We start from the raw sequence: 16,901 nt of genomic DNA on the forward strand, positions 1-16,901 counted from the left end.
TACAAAAGTTTTATATTTTTCATTCATGCCATGAGCAGTGTAAACATCAGTCCAGTGAATGTCTCTGAGGAGTGCCCAAAAATAATCAATTTTTGGCTTATTGATTACCCTCTTGAGTTCAGATTTAACAGATTTCATATCCTGTTCAGTATTAAGATTTAACAAAAGGAACTGCATGTCATGGCCTGAGAGGCCGTTGATTATTGGTTTTGTAATATAATTTTGTTCATTGGACTTTTCTATAAAGATTTTATCAATGACTGGCTGTGAACAATTGGCTACCATAGTGGGGAACTTTACAATGGGAATTAAGTTGAATGATATTGTTACTAACTCAAATAAGTTCTTATTGGGAGAGTCTTTCAGGAAAACTACATTGAAATCACCAGCAAACACTGTTTCTTTATTTTTGGTTGGTAAACAGGCCAGTACAGCTTCAAGGTGGTTTATGAACTGATTAAAGTTGCCTGCAGGTGCTCGATATACACTAAATATTATGAAGAATTATGAAATTCTACTTCCGTTCCACATGCTTCCATATGCTGTTCTAGGCAAAATTTATGAATGTCTATGTTCTTAAATTTATGACAGTTTCTTATGAATGTGGCAACTCCTCATTTCTCCATTTCTGCTCCTAAAATGAGATGCTAACCTAAATCCTATAACACTTAAAAGTTCTATACCAGTGGTCACATGATGTTCAGAGAGGCAGATTATGTCATGACTCTTAATTCATCTATGCTGTTAATTAAGTCATTAATTTTATTTCTCAGGCCTCGAATATTTTAATGCAATAAAGACAGCTGACATTACACATTGATTGCGTTAAAATTGGGTAGAGATGAAATTTCTACAGATTGTTGAAAATTCTTAACCAACAGCTGTTTATACGGATGTAATAAGCTAGAATTATGTTTTTTGTTTTCTTTCTCAAACTGAAGGCTTGTCTCAGTCCTAACCTCTCTTAAAACTTGGTTTCTTTCTGCCCTCCCCACCCTAAAAAGGGTGTTTTCTGAACCCTATAACCACTGGTATATTATCACTCATGACAGTGCCTCCCCCCTTTTAACTTTCCTGCTATTTTCCCAGCCAGTTTACCCCTCCCTTTCTTGCTGAGGTAAAGGCCATGCCTAGTAGAATCCCACCTATTGAGAGAACCAACAGGAACCACACCAATGTGTGACCGTGCCCCCGACATAAGCAGCCGTTCCAACTCCAAATTAACACTCTCAACAGAAGAGTTCAAATGAGGTCAGTCATGGCGCCCAAGAACAGATACAAACTCAGCACTAGTATGCTTCTATGCTGATGCAATCTTTGCCAGGTCACACTCTATACTGTACCCAGGATCTTTGTCAATACTATTACCTGGACCTCCCACTATAACCACGGTGTCTTCCTTAGTGAAATCTTTGCAAAGTGATCCTAAATCGTCTGTCACCTGCTCCAGACCAGCATTAGGTTTTAAAAAATGGTGACCTGGTATTCTGATCCTAGTTCATCCTGCAAAAGTTGGCCAACACCCCTTCCATGGGAACTACCTAACAACAACACTTTCTTCCTCTTGACTGATTTCCCTACATTCTTACTTTTCAATTTGCTGCTGAAAGTTCGTTGTGCCCTGTCTACACCTGCAACTGCTTGAGGCTGACCAGCTTCTATCCGAAGCAACAGGTCAAATCTATTTTCCACATCCACCACAAAGCTGTCAGACAAAGTTCTAGGCCTGTTGCCTGTTGCCACTTCCCACCTCTCTTTACTCTTCTCCCTCCTTAACCTGTCAAGATCTTCCCTGGCCCTGTCTAACTCAGCCTGAAGGGTGGCAATTTTCCCCTTCTGTTCTAGTATCTTCCTATCTCTACTACATATCCTACAAAACCACTGACGAGTCTCATTTACTTCCCCTATTCCCACACCACTGCAGCCACCCACATGGAAAAAACTACAGCACCCATCACACCAAAGCCCCGACCTAACAATTCAACGGCAAGTCAAGCACTTTTCACTCATGATAAACGTAATATGATTCCACAAATTTGGCCTATACGCAACTTTATGTAAACAGAAACAACAATGCAAAGTTCCTGAAACAACAAATTAAATGTTATGCTACTTTCCAGATATGTGAGTTAAATAATGAAGAGGTACCCTACAGTTAAATTCCTGGAGAGAGCAAAGAACAATTAAATGAAATTGTATAGATTTGCTGTGGCAAAATGTAAACAGAAAATACGACTCTAGCCCGACTGTACCAACCCAGTGAGAATCTGCAATAAATTAGCACAGCGCTCTCTGCTGATAAAAAATTTTAAAATAAAGTTGTACAACTAGCACCAGACAAGCCATTAAATCACATTTTTTTGCACCAATGATGATGCCCATTTCATTGCAAACTGGTAAATATTGAAGATCTCTCTCTCTCTCTCTCTCTCTCTATCTCTCTCTCTCTCTATCTCTCTCTTTTTCTCTCATGCGCGCGCGCGCACACACACACACACACACACACACACACACACACACACACACACATTGAGATGGAGGGGGATATATTGACCCAGTGAAAAAACAGCAGCAAAAGAAGTGTAACATAAAAACTGTAACTAAATTGTCTTATAATCCTATTGTTGTGATCAATACTAGTAACAATAGGTATTAGTAGCTATTTTAATAGGTAGTTACAGTTCATCAATATTCATTTTGCTAATATGTTATTGATTGCCCCATATTTGTTTTGTGATAATTTAAACAAAATGCTCATATCAACATAAATGTAGTGATATACACAAGTTAGTTCTAAATTCATTGTTTTCTACAGTGGCTCATTCTGTTACAGGTAAACAACAGAAAACCCCACAACACCTCCATCTAAATGACAAGATGCAGTTTTGGACATAGCCAAGAGGATTCATTAGCTCTTATGATGATCTGAAGTGATTCCTTACCTCAACATGAGAAGACTGTTAGTGCACTCCCAAGCACATACATCGCAGTGAATAAACAGAGCAGCTGCCAGGAAATGGAAGACCCATTTCCTTCCTGATGCTTGCTTAACTGCAGCAACTGATTAGGACAGTGATAGATGGAGGGCTTGTGAGACAGTGTCTAGTATTCAGTGAAAGCCATAGTAGTATGTTAAAATAACGTGCACATGGAAGATTCACAATGAATAAAAATGACTGTGAAGGCATTCAGTTTGAAGCCAAAAGTGACCACTTTTGCAATTTTATCAAGACTGTTTGTACTTACCTTGTCATGTCTGTCTAATAATTTAATACCTGATCACAATTCCGATGCATTTATTAGTCCATCAAATCCTTATGAAAAGAATGCCACAGTCTGTGATAGTATTGTCAATTTCCTCTTTGGTGGTATTAACCGCTGGGATGCCCAGTATTTTTTGCACATTTCTCGGTATGGGTATACATTTGAAAATTGCCTTGCTTTCTTTCCCACGTACCCAATCCTTACACATCTGACATCGAGGATCTTGTATATTCCTCTCTCAATCATTCTTAATGAAACATCTGTAACCACTTTTTGTGCAGTTGCCATTAATTTTTACTTTTTTGTAAAGGCTGCAGAAGTATTATATGATTTGACTGAAAAACTGTTCAAGAATTGTCAACTGGCTTATGTTGCTTCTATAATGTTTTGTGTAAATCCTGCCAGCATCTTCTTTAGTGCACCATACTCTGAAACACTATTTTCCTTCTTTTCGTTTTATGGGATGTACTTATCTGTTTCAGATCATGGTATTCTTTGCAGTGTGCCTTTAGGTCTTTCTGCATCGGTGAGATCCAATGGGATATTAAATACTTGGTTTCCATTATTCAAAATTGCCAATAATGTATTCCAAAGATTATCAAATAAACTCAAATCTGATAAAAGAATTGTGAAGAGGACAGATGTAATAGATGCAGATGGTTCCTTCTTGAATCTGTTCTTGAAGGCTGTGTTAGTGACTGTTATTTCATTGGCACCATTTTTTGCATTTCAAGCATATTGCTATTCCAAATATTGCAAAGCTGATACTTATGACATCGCTGCCTTCTTAGCCATATTTGCACATGAGAAAGATTTTGTCTTGCCTGGCTCAAGATATCTTCCGTGGTGTGACGACAAACTCATTCTTCCTTACATGTATGTGCAGCAACATTACTGGAATGTTGGTTTCTTGAGATACTACGAATTTAAGCAGATCCCTAATTTTATTCTTGCTGCTCCAGTTATATTCCTAATATTCACAATGACATTTTGTTTTGTGAGCTTACACATGAACTTTAATATACGATTTTTGAACTTAAAGGTAGAGTCTAGTTCAGGTATGCCACTGAACATTCTCCCTTTTATTGCTCATGCTGCTGGACTGACAATATTTTGCTTACTAAACATTCATGTACAGGTGACAACTAGAATGGTAGCTTCATCAAGCCCAGTACTGTACTGGTTTTCTGCATATATTCTAACTGGTAAACTCCACATCTCAAATGAAGCCTGCAAGAAACAAGATAAAAAAGATGTATCACAGAAAAAAACAAAATCAGTTGAGTTTGAAACAAAATTTGAAGACTGGTGGAACATTTTGTTTGTGACTTTTGACATACCACAAAAAATGTTTTCAAAGTTTATCAAAATTTATTTCATATCTTATTTAATCATTGGAACCATACTTTTCAGTAACTTTTATCCATGGACTTAAAAGGTTCTTATAAATAGAAAGAAGATTGACTTTTTTTTCTTTCTTCCTTAATCAAATGAACAAATGAGAACATGTATTTCATTGTATCATTACATTAAAATTCATGTCAATTACTGGTGAGAAACAGTATTTACTTTTAATTTATGGACATGTAAAGCACTCTTGTTCTCAAGACAGTGGTGACCATGGACAATGAATATGGTATCCAGTCAAAGAAATGCTTAAGAGCCTTGTGATAATCATAAACTTGAAAACTATTATTCTTATATCTGATAGTGATTTGTTACAGAATACTTGTATCTTTGCAGGAATAGGCATTAGAATAAAGAACATACAACAGGATGTGTGGTTTTAATTTTTGTGGTGGAGTATTTCCTCTTTAATCATCTATCAGCCACAGAATTTCCTGTATTGCAGCACAGAATGTTGAAACCTATAGGGAAATCTGTGTTATAGTAACTTCTTGATATTTTGTATTTCACCTGCAAGTAAATTGTGTTGCACTTTTACATGAGGTATGCTGCTGTCATTGCAATACATCCATAATAAAAATTTAATACTGGTAATTAACATTGTTTTAGACTACATGATAAAAGAAGAATGTTTATATAGCATTCATACCATATAGAACAAAAGATGTAGTGAACACTGTCATTTTTTTGTCTGTCAGATCACATCTAAACTTATTTATTTATTTATTACATTATCCGTTCACAGATAATAAATATTGTATGGCTGTTGTCCTAATGCACATTTTATGTAAAATCATTTAAGGGAATAGAACAAACAGATACATACATAAAATAACACATACAAATAACACAAAGATGATAAAATACATATTAATAAAATTTATTTACTTACACACTTCTGTTATTAAAAATTGCTATCAGTTATTCATAGACCTCTACTTTTATCCTCCTCAACCAGATAATCGTTTAACAGAACAGTGATTCAACAAAGAATTTTTTTTTGTCAAATGACAGCTGCTCTTCAGATGTGTAAATGTTATGTTAATTTTAAGGGAAAAAAGACAGTAATTTAGGCATTGGCTTAATATAATCTTAATCAATAAAATGTAATTTGTCAACATAGTCACTTACCGAGTAAAAGTTTTTAAAATTCTGCTTTAAATTTATTTCCCTCTTGCAACTTTCTGATGTAGACTAGCAGTCTGTTGTAAAGTTTAAGATCAATGTGGTTTATGTGTCTTTGTGTGTTGATCCTTTTTTTTTTCTTGTATGGGGTGCTGAACTATATCAGGTATTGTAACTATGAAAGTTAGAATTTGTCAGAAACTCTTCAAGGTGTGACCTGATGTATAAAGCACATTTGAATGTCTATGGTGAAGGTATTGTTAGTATTTTAAGTTTTATATATGTGGATTTGCAGTGTGATTGGAGAGGACTGTGTGTTGTTATTTCACAGTTCTTGTTTGTATTTTCATTTCACAATTCAGTGTTTGTAGAGTTCCACAACAATTTATAATGTCAGATGTGATCCAGGAACTTGTCTTTGAATTGCTTGGAAAGCACATAATGAAATATCCCTTAAAGATGGAGGAGAATGAATTACATGCATCACTGGTATTTGTTTGGGACAGCATTTCACCCAAGACTTGTTGCTTGGGATATTTACTTAGCTCTCACAATTTTCTGTAGAAAAACTTCTTTAACATTCAAGTTAAGCTTCTGACTTTTTTATTCCATTCAAATGTGTTTCATCATTTTATATCAACATATTACATTTTTTCTGTTTTTACATTAATTTCTTTTCCCCAGAAATCTTATTTTTCAAACAAAACAAAATTTGGTGTGAACACAGTTAATGAAACTTACCTCTTTTCCATTTATCTGTTCTTAATAACATCAACTGGTATTGCATGTGTCCTACGTAAGGGATTTGACTATGTGAATCACAATATTCTCTCAAATAAACTGAGGTTTCATGGAATTGGTGTTATAGCCAACCAACGGATAATGTCATATCTAACCAAAACAGTGCTAAAAGTTGTAGTTAATAATTTACCCAATGTAGGTAGGAGAGATTCTTCTGATTTGGGGGGGGGGGGGGGGAATCACTTACAGAACTCCACAAGGTTCGATATTAGATCCACTGTTGTTTCTCATACACATAAACTACTTTCCATCTAATAGACAACAGGCAGAATTACTTCTTTTTGTGGATGACAGTAGAATTGTAATCAGTCCAAATGCACACACCATAATAGAAGAAAGTGTAAATAATGTTCTTACAAGTATTATTGAGTTGCTTGCTGTGTATGGTCTCAGTTTCAAAAAGAAGCAACATATTCACATCAGCACATCAAGAGGTACTACATCTCTGATAAATGTAACATATAGTGATGAAATGATAAGTTGTTGAAAACTTTAAAAAATTTAGGTGTCTGTATCAGTGAGAATTTAAACTGTGAAAAACACATTTTGGGACTTCTAAAACAACTTAATTCAGCCACATTTGCGCTTCATATAATTGAAAATCTTCGGTATGACAGTGTTTCTTGCAAAACATTAAAAACTTTTTACTGTCTAGATAGGCTGACCTGAATTCGTGAATAGTCAAAGGCCCATGGTATATTTCCCCTCACACTTCAATATGCGGTAGTGTCATCCATATATATAAATGGAGATGAGGAAATCACCTCTAATTACACAGTCACTTCACTCCTTTGACACTGATGAGTAATGGATACAATGTAGCAGCTGTGTACAACTTGGTATTGGGGCCAATTGGCTTCATTGATTTAGATGTAAAAGCACAGTTAAATAATTTACATCACCACAACATTAAAATGTCATCATTAAAACAGGCTGTTAGGTTCAGAACATAAAAAAATGTATACAGAAATGTGGGCATGAAGTTGTGAGAAAACGTACAGGAAAAACCCTGGCATGAAGTTTACAATACATTCTTCCCTTGAATGTATTCCTTCAGCACTTTGAGACCTTTGACAGAAAAATGTACAGTGGATGGATAACACATGAAATAAAGCAGCTTGTGGCAGAAACAGAGACTCCTACTGAACTCAGAAAGCTGCTCAGTGTTTCAATGATGAAGTGCCAGACTGTGGATCCAAAGGTCTTGGGCTCTATCCCTGGTTAATCCTAGGATTATTATCTGTCACTAATCACTTCTTTCACCTCTGGAAATGTTTGCTAATGTAAGAAATGCTGATTTGCATCATGTCTGAATAAGTCAGTTCAAAGGTCAAAGGAAACCAGTAAAGCAAAGCAGTGGCAAACTATCTCCAACAGGACCATGCCTAGTAAATCACTGTGGTGTTCAAACCAACCTGTGGGTGGATGATGGCTTTACCATTTTATTTTATTCATAATGCAGGCTCTCTTCAAGAAATGAAAATTTATTAACACTAGTACTGTAAAGTGTTGAATTCTGTAAGCAAAATAGCAAAACACATGTACATGTACAAAAGTAAAGTGTTCAAAAAACAAAGCAAAAATAACCAGGAACACTATTAAACGAGGAGCAAATAAAATAGAAAAGCTAATTCAGTTGCATTCTCTAATGCCATGTGACAAAAAAGAAGACATGCTAAAATCATCGGTTGCAAATCTGAATGATTACTTCTTCAGTGGTAGTAATAATTGCAGTTGTTGACAAACAGCCAAATTCAGAAGTAGCAAAGGACAATTCATGTGAGAGAACTAATAAATTCTGATACACAAATGCTCTCCAGTACTTATCTTCAAGAAGTGAAATCTGCAGCACTGCAAATAGACACACACAAAAATAAAAGTAAGGCACTCTAGCTTACGGAACTACTTGTTCCTTCCATGGAGAAGAGAATGGATAAAAAAAAAAAGGCCAGACCACTTGGACCACTAGATGAGAGGGACCCATCGGTAAGGACGGTCAACAAAGATCAGAAGCATTTGATTTAATCTTGTGCACACTGCTTACCTGAGGAATGCTATTACTTTCATCTTTTAAGCACCTAACAAAATTACAGTGGTTAAAAAGCAGTAGGTGGCTAAAAACAGTAGTTATTCTGCCTATTGTGGAATTTACAATGTAGTATTAAAATATTTTGCTAACATGATAAGACAGTCATCAAGCTAACTTTGTAATGACTTAAGATACAAGTTTGTTACAGACTTCAGATTCAGTAGCGACGCCAGTCCCTAAAAATAGAGTTAATGTGATCAGCTGTAATTCCCGAGAAAGTAACAAAAATGAAATACACAGCAACGTTGTTAACTGCATTCCAGAATTTTACATAGTGGAAGCAATATAAGGCTTGGAAAATGCAGCTGTCACCAACTAAACAAGAAAAAGCTATGGTACCACATTCACATATTTTGTGATCACACTGACATTGTTATGTGTTTGAACCATAAAATTTTTCCCAATAAATTAAGAGCATTTCTCTTATTTTGATACGTATCCTTCATGGCAGACATCAAAAGCAGGTCGACAAATTGCAGTGCGGGACTGAAACTAAATTTATGCTGGTGGAACACGAATTATTAAATACCTCAACATTCACTGATGGATCCATCCCTGTTATTGACATACTTAAATTATGTACCCAAGACTTTAACACTATAATCTTTGCTGATAACACAAGCTTACTAACCAAAGACACAAACTCAGCTAAACCAAATGCTGTGCATATGACGAACAACTCAGTGGTCGGGCCATCCGCAGTGGTGGTAATACATTTTACAGCAAGAACTCACTCAAAAGCAGCTGTATCTTGAACCAATTTTATTTAAGCAGTACCAGTTTCATGACTTATAGCCACATCATCAGGTGCATAACTAAACATCAAGAAATAAGCATTGCCTGCGATTGAACTGCTACATGTCAAAGTAATGGTAGAGCCAAAAGCACCTAATTTTGCGAATTGATGAAAACAAAAGTGTACTTACAAAAATTAAAACAAGGTAAACGACATTGCAGAGATTTCTTAGGGGAAAAAAGGAGAAGAAGCTGCAAGATGGTAGTTGAAAAGTTTGTTGCAAATGCTTAGCAAACAATTTAAATCTACATTTCAGGAAATGTCTGTTGTTTAGCTCTATAACCACAAACACTGTTTATCGGTTGTTCATACAGTGTCCATAATTAATTTTTAACTGTTACTTCTCTTAGTTATATGTCCAACTCTGTCTATATGGCTGAAGTTTCACATCTATGATGGTAAATATATTACATAAAAAAATGAGGGAGTGCTTCATAATTTTTAGTAGGCTATTTTGACTGTCCATGTTGGTATCTGAACAGCTATCCAGCTTCTGTGAGAAATAGAGCATTATGAGCAAATATTTAAATTTCATGACAAAATGAATTATAGAGCAAAGAGGTAGTGAAGCAAAGTAGGAATTGTAAGTAAAGGGGAGACAAAGAAGCATAAAAAGAGGTACAAAGGTTCAGTAGAGTAATGGTGGGCAGTGGAACTGAAAGAAAAGTTCCAGAACAGCAAACACAGGAGCTGATAGTGCTTCCTTGTAATAGACCTAGATGGAGGCTACTTAGAGATGTGATAGAAAATGTATGAATACATCTAGGGTATAGGAGGAAAAATATGTTCCAGATTAAGTCTCCATCTGTTGCATTTTCAGTAGAAGAAAAACAAGAAGGTCAAAATAGCATGGCTTATAGTCTAATGTTGTATATCGTATGATAAATATGTGCTGCAAGGTAGTGATACAAATGTAACAATAGAATCTATTCTTTGTTGTGTGTGTGTAGGGTGGGGGATGATGGGCTAAAATAAGTCTGTTACTTGTTAGTAGCCATGGTTCAATGTAGACTATGAATAGTTAAATGTGTAGCTATCGAGCAGAGGAGAGGAGAACCTATGCTATGTGTACTTCTCAAGGAGATTGGGTTAGATAGTATAATCTCTCATATTTTGGAAACAATTTACTTCTGCCAATAAATCCATTTTTAATCAATAACTATATTAGTGTTTCATTTCACTGGAGCTGTATACAGGGTGATTCAAAAATGCATGTAAATATTTTAAGGGTGTATTTGTGAGGTAAATATAAGACAAAAATGTTCTATAAATGTTTTTCCATAAACGTTTAATTCCAGAGTTATCGTTAAATACGAAAGTCATGTCCGTATCAAAACGACGGCAGTGCAAGCAGCAGGATGCCATATTCTGGTACGTAATTCACATACGTATCTCCCAACAGTTGATTCGAAACTGCATGAATAGTGTTTGTTTTTGTTTGCACGTGATGTTTACTCCTACTGTACGGAAGATGGCGCTGATGTTGTTGGTAACGGAAAAGTACGTCCTGTCGTTCATTCATCGTCGGAAGGCTAAAGGTTTCGTGCACATGATGTACTCAAACAGTGAGTATGCTGATATGCACCTTGTGTATGGTGCAGCAGATGGAAATGCACTTGCAGCAAGATGAAGGTACAGTGAGCTGTTTCCAGGAAGACGGTTACCAAGTCATCAGACGTTTGTATCTGTGGACAGACGTATGCGGGAGTATGGCATTCGTCCTGGGCCACATTCAGGTCGACCACTTGAGCATGCAGTGAACGTCGAGGAACATGTTTTGGACCTGGTAGACCAAGATCCATCTATCAGTACGAGACAAATTAGTGCAGCTGTACGACTTCCACAATCTACTGTATGGCGGCTGCTTCGGAGACAACAGTTGCATCCATTTCACCTGCAAAAAGTGCATGAATTGACACCTGAAGACTATCCTCGCCGTCAGCAATTCTGCCAGTGGTTACAAGAGCGTCATTTGAATGATCCAATGTTCATTCGGCGGATATTATTCACAGATGAGGCCATGTTTACTCGTGCGGGTGTAATCAATTCGCATAATATGCACCAGTGGGCTGTCGAGAATCCTGGCGCGAGAATTGTGCGTGGATATCAACATCAATTCTCCATAAACATTTGGTGTGGTATTGTGGGGAATTACTTACTCGGACCTCATGTTCTGCCTCCAAGGCTGAATGGGCACGCGTACTGCGAATTTTTGGAGGGAGAATTGCCTGGATTGTTACAGGATGTCCCTCTTGCAACACGAGCCACCATGTGGTTTATGCACGATGGTGCTCCCGCCCATTACAGCCGCAACGTAAGGGCGTACCTCAATTCTGCGTATCCACATCGATGGATAGGTCGCGGAGGACCAATTGCTTGGCCAGCCAGATCACCTGACCTGAACCCTTTAGACTTTTATTTATGGGGCCGACTAAAGACATTGGTGTATTCTTCTGCAGTACCGAACAGAGAAGTGCTACAACAAAGAATTGAAGGTGGTTGTGAAATTATTCGTGGAGAGTTGAACGGACTGTGTAATGTGCAGAGATCATTGATGCGACGAGCACGGGTCTGTCTGCAAGTTCAGGGACAGCATTTTGAACATGCATTGCATTAAGATTTGTGCAAATACAGTACAGTACAGTACAGTCTGTAAAATGCTTCAATTTTCCTTAGTTATTGTGCATTGCTGTAGTTCAATCAACAGGACCTAAATTAATACAGTGTTCGCGAGGAATTGTTTCAGTTTGTTACGTCACGTTTATTTATCAGTTTGCGTTGTTAGTCCAAATGCACTGTAATTAAACTGTGAACTCTGGGAATTAAATACCTTACGTTGTATTGAATGTATTATCCTGTTTTGTTCATAACTCTGTAATAAGCCAAGTATGGAAAAAATTGTATAGAACATTTTTGTCTTATATTTACCTCACAAATACACCCTTGAAATATTTACATGCATTTTTGAATCACCCTGTATAGTTGCTCATGCATCTCCTGTGTATAATACTTGGTGCTGATTCAGACCTAGCTTGTGAAACTGATTTCTGGCTTCAACTTAGACTTCCTTTCATATTTATCAAACTTGTTATCACTTCTCACCGGATGTTGGTGTCTGATCGAGCTTCTGTCTGGAACTGCAGATAGTGAAGGAGGAAGTCTGCTAAGGATTGGTGTTATTCTGTGTGTGAACTCTTTACATTGCCTCAATGTGCAGTATTCTACTAAAGTAGTCCATAACCAAGTAGACTGAATTATAGCCAGAGATTTTTCACTTTTGTATGCCACAAATGTAAGCTCCATAAATCATTTTTAGGAAATTACTGATGCTGTGTCTTGATACAAGATGCCAGTGTTTTTCTGTGAATGATACAGAACAATATATTGTGAACAGTGAGTATACAACTATAAGTAAGCACATGCTGAATGATATTATATACTCTTTTTGGAGTATAGGCTATTCCTCAAAGCAAAAACGTATCTTAGTAACACATGAGATCTTCACTAAAACAACTGTTAGATAGTGTAGTACACCAAATCTGATTACAAAAGCTTTTTCTCTCTGTTAGTATATTTGTTGACAAACTCCATTTTCCCCGAAGGTTCCCCTACATTCTAGGACCTGCTACCTAATATAATGTTCAAGTGAGTGAATGCATGAGGCTATTATTTTAGGGGAGAGTATTGGAAACAAATGATGGCAGCTGTCAAAATGTAAATACTGCTATTTATTTATATGTTTTGTATGTATAGAGAAAATATTAACAAAACCAATTTTGAATATAGAATGTGAAGTACAACCAGATAAATTTATATTTGTGGAAAGAAACTGAAATGCACTTGGATCTGAAGCTGCGGAATATACAATCCAATCAGTCAAGAGCAAAGATTCATGACCTCAAGATTTGAGGAAGCCTCTTCCACGTCACACGGAACAGTCAGATTGAGAGACAAGCTGTCATTATTCCCACAGATGTATTAGTGACTGAGTTGTGAATAAAATGCTGAAGAAGAAAACAGGAATTTCCAAGAAACATCTGCAACAGGTTCTTAAGAGAGGGCAGATACATCTTTGAAGAGAGAGTGTTTTTTATCTTTCTGTAACAAATTCATTATAATGCTCAGAATCTCTTGTATTTTGATTATTTAGTTTGTGATATGAAAAAGTTTATTTTTGAGAGGGTTTAAAGGAGAAGGTCATTATGTTACTCTACAAGAGAGTAGGATTCTTACTGATATTATATGGTGCTGGGTGTTTTGATGGTTGAGTGAAAAAGGAGAGTGGGGAAACTTCATTACTTGCCATCTACTGTAATTGAACTTCCTGGTTTTATGAGACTATTTTTCCTTGAAGACGTGGTTGGGTTGCAAAATATTTAATGGATTATGATTTGAGTTTGTATTTAATGTACCTACATTTCGCTTCCAACTCTTTGCTACGTCTTGATCCCCTTTCAGTAGTTTACTTTTTCCTGTGAATAGGTAGGTACCCAAAAGTTAAAGACTATATTTTTAAATTTGTGCATCCCTTTTGTTCATTATTTCTGTTTAAAATATTGTAAAACTGTGCACATAAATTCATTGTTTGTAACTGTCCTTCATTTTAGGGGAAGGGCCGTTAAGATTTCAAGCCTTCATTATGTTCTGTTTTGTTCATTCACTGTTGCACTCATTTACTGCTTACACTAGTCTTGCAACAACTTTTAATAATTCTTACTTTAATTTTTTGTTTTATTTTAATTTTTGCAGATAAACAGTTGAAGTTGATCTGTACTTTAACTAAGAAAACCTGAAGATGAGCTGGTTTAATTTCCACCGCATTCATGGTTTCCCCACACAGTATGAGGAGAGTAAAACAGCAGTTACTGCTGATGTGTTAGAAGCAGGACTGATTTTGTCTTTTGTCATCCTTGCCGTTTCATTTTATTTAGTGATACCAGGATATAAAGGGAAGGAAGTAAGTATAAACAAATACAGGGTGGTGAATTTTCCTACACACACAAGAAATCATAATATTGATTTTCATAATCTGTGTTTTGCATTTGTCACCTGCAATATAACTGGAGGTGTCAAGGTGAAACTAAAGATCTAGTATTTTCAAGCACTGCTTTTACTGCTTGTTGAAATGAGTGCAAATGGAAGCTGACATCTAGCACAAGATGGCAAATGATCAGTAAGACTTGAATAAATAGAACATTGTGCTTCATTATGTTCATTTATTAATATGCTTGTCCATAACTAAGTACCAATGGAAATGTGGTGTTTATGATTCTTATTCCCATATTTAATGTACCTACATTTTGCTTCCAACTCTTTCCTGTGTCTTGATCCCCTTTCAGTAGTTTACTTTTTCCTGGAATAGGTAGGTACCCAAAGGTTAAAGACCATATTTTTAAATTTATTTCTGAACCTCTACGAGACAGTGGTCACCAGATCTGCTCTTGTTTGTAGTTTAAATATGTTTGTGCAGTGAGCTGAATTTCCTCAGAAGATGATCCCATAGTGGAGTAAGGAGTGGAACTATGCATGGCATGCTTGCATTACTGTGGATGTATGAGTTTTTTTGATAAGTTTTTTATCTATGAATCCCATTTTAAATTCTGTTGAACCCATAGACCCAAAAATGTTGTTGTATTTAGATATTGAATTATATTATTATTTAAATGTAGTTGGATTGTTTTTAGGCATAAGGAATTAAATGGAAGTTAAGACATACCATTTTTCTGTTATTAACAATTAGGAAGTTTTGTTAAACCTATGTATCTTTACTCATGATGCGTGTGATTTCAGAGATCGCGTGTCCATAAAGTTCACAGGCCAGTTATAGAGACCACCTGGGTCGGCCCCCTGGCACTCTTTGGCGAGCTGTCAATCACAAACAAGCACTCGGCCTATTCTGTAACCTGTATTACTGTTGTCCAGTCAATGTGTTCAGTGAGTAAAAATTTCTCGGTGTACATGCCGCGTCAAATCAGGATAAATCTCCGAGCTTTCGACCACTACCTCCATGGTCGTCGTCAGGGCTAAAACTGACTGTCGTGAACTAGCGAGGTTCCCACTTTTATATGCAAAGGACGGCTTCTTATTGGCTGGAATACGTCAGCGATATGGCGCGTAGCGAAGTGGTGCCCTCTACTTCCATAGATGTAGTTGCTATCCCGCGTTGCTTGCAGCGCCATCCCTTAAATCAGGAGGTAAAGTGCGAGAAGTTTTTCTCAGCGATTTTTCTTTATCCAGTGCACTCTTCCAAGTGTTGCTAAGTGCATAGCCGTTGTCTCTATTAAAGTTATTATCGCTAAGCCTAATTTCGACTGCTTCCCGGATCACAGAGTCCCAGTAATTCGATGTGTGGGCTATTACTCTGGTTTCTTCAAATAAAATCTTATGCTTGTTAAGCAGGCTATGTTCAGCCACCGCTGATTTTTCCAAATACCTGTATTTCAGGTGACGTTGGTGCTCGATGCAGCGGTCGGCAACGGTTCTTACAGACTGGCCCACGTAATTCTTGCCGCATTCGCAAGGAATAGTATAAATTCCCGGCACTCTTAAGCCGAGACTATCTTTGACTGGTCTCAACATTTTCTTAATTTTCCTAGGTGGTCGGAAAACTGGTTTTATTCCTTGCCTCTTCAGGACTCTGGCTATCTTGCTCGTTGTAGCACCGCAAAAAGGAAGCCGCGCTAAGTGTTGGTCCTCTTCTTGTATGTGGCCGGCATCGTGTCTTACTTTCTTGGACAATACTGATTTAATTTCACCGGCAGAATAACCATTCCTCTTGAAAACAGTCGTCAAATGGTTGATCTCGGGACCGAGGTGGTCCTTGTCGGAAATAGTCCTGGCTCTGTGTACTAAAGTATTCAGCATAGCTCTCTTCTGAGACGAATGATGGAAGCTATGGCTATGCAGATATAAGTCTGTATGGGTTGGCTTCCTGTACACAGAATGGCCCAATCGTCCATCCGGCTTTCGCTCTACCAACACATCTAAAAAAGGTAACTTCCCTTCCTTCTCTACCTCCAACGTAAATTTTATGTTTGGATGTACACCATTCAGATGTTCGACGAACTGCTGCAGCGTGTCGCTGCCGTGTGGCCAGATTAAAAAAGTATCGTCGACGTATCTGTAGAAGCATGATGGGCGGAGGTGTGCACTGCTCAGGGCTCGTTCTTCAAAGTCCTCCATGAAAAAATTCGCTATTGCTGGTGACAGTGGCGAACCCATGGCTGTTCCATCCGTCATTTCATAATAATTTCCACTGTATAAAAAATAAGTGGTCGTCAAGGTATGCCGGAACAACTTCAAAATTTCTGAGGAGAAATGAGCAGACAACAATTGTAATGTGTCATCCACAGGTACTTTGGTGAACAGAGAAACCACGTCGAGGCTGACCATGATATCACTTGGGCCTATCTTCATCTG

At 37.1% G+C, this 16,901-nt stretch overlaps 3 protein-coding genes across 9 annotated transcripts in view; 2 read left to right on the forward strand and 1 right to left on the reverse strand.

Moving 5' to 3' along the window:
• The window catches only part of LOC124805028 (dual oxidase 2-like), a 250,335-nt gene extending 247,301 nt beyond the window's left edge, over window positions 1-3,034 (reverse strand). The window contains exon 1 of the mRNA XM_047265439.1: window positions 2,943-3,034. The gene's annotated coding sequence lies outside the window, so the exon portion shown is untranslated. The remainder of the gene's footprint in view (window positions 1-2,942) is intronic.
• LOC124805029 (GPI mannosyltransferase 2) overlaps window positions 1-5,041 on the forward strand; it is a 256,187-nt gene extending 251,146 nt beyond the window's left edge. For both annotated transcript variants that reach the window (XM_047265441.1, XM_047265442.1), the window contains exon 3: window positions 2,834-5,041. In XM_047265441.1, the coding sequence (XP_047121397.1) occupies window positions 3,173-4,699 (1,527 nt within the window). In that variant the 5' untranslated portion in view covers window positions 2,834-3,172 and the 3' untranslated portion in view covers window positions 4,700-5,041. The remainder of the gene's footprint in view (window positions 1-2,833) is intronic.
• A 77-nt stretch (window positions 5,042-5,118) lies between these two features.
• Window positions 5,119-16,901, forward strand: part of LOC124805030 (dual oxidase maturation factor 1-like) — a 139,367-nt gene continuing 127,584 nt past the window's right edge. For 3 of the 6 annotated variants that reach the window (XM_047265447.1, XM_047265448.1, XM_047265446.1), the window contains exons 1-2: window positions 12,629-12,875; window positions 14,232-14,439. In XM_047265447.1, coding sequence (XP_047121403.1) covers window positions 14,278-14,439 — 162 coding nt within the window. In that variant the 5' untranslated portion in view covers window positions 12,629-12,875; window positions 14,232-14,277. Of the gene's footprint in view, window positions 5,215-12,628; window positions 12,876-14,231; window positions 14,440-16,901 lie in introns of those variants that run through there. The other 3 variants (XM_047265445.1, XM_047265443.1, XM_047265444.1) reach the window with 3 other exon arrangements.

The sequence above is a fragment of the Schistocerca piceifrons genome, chromosome 7 (genome assembly GCF_021461385.2).
Source record: "Schistocerca piceifrons isolate TAMUIC-IGC-003096 chromosome 7, iqSchPice1.1, whole genome shotgun sequence".
NCBI lineage: Eukaryota > Metazoa > Arthropoda > Insecta > Orthoptera > Acrididae > Schistocerca > Schistocerca piceifrons.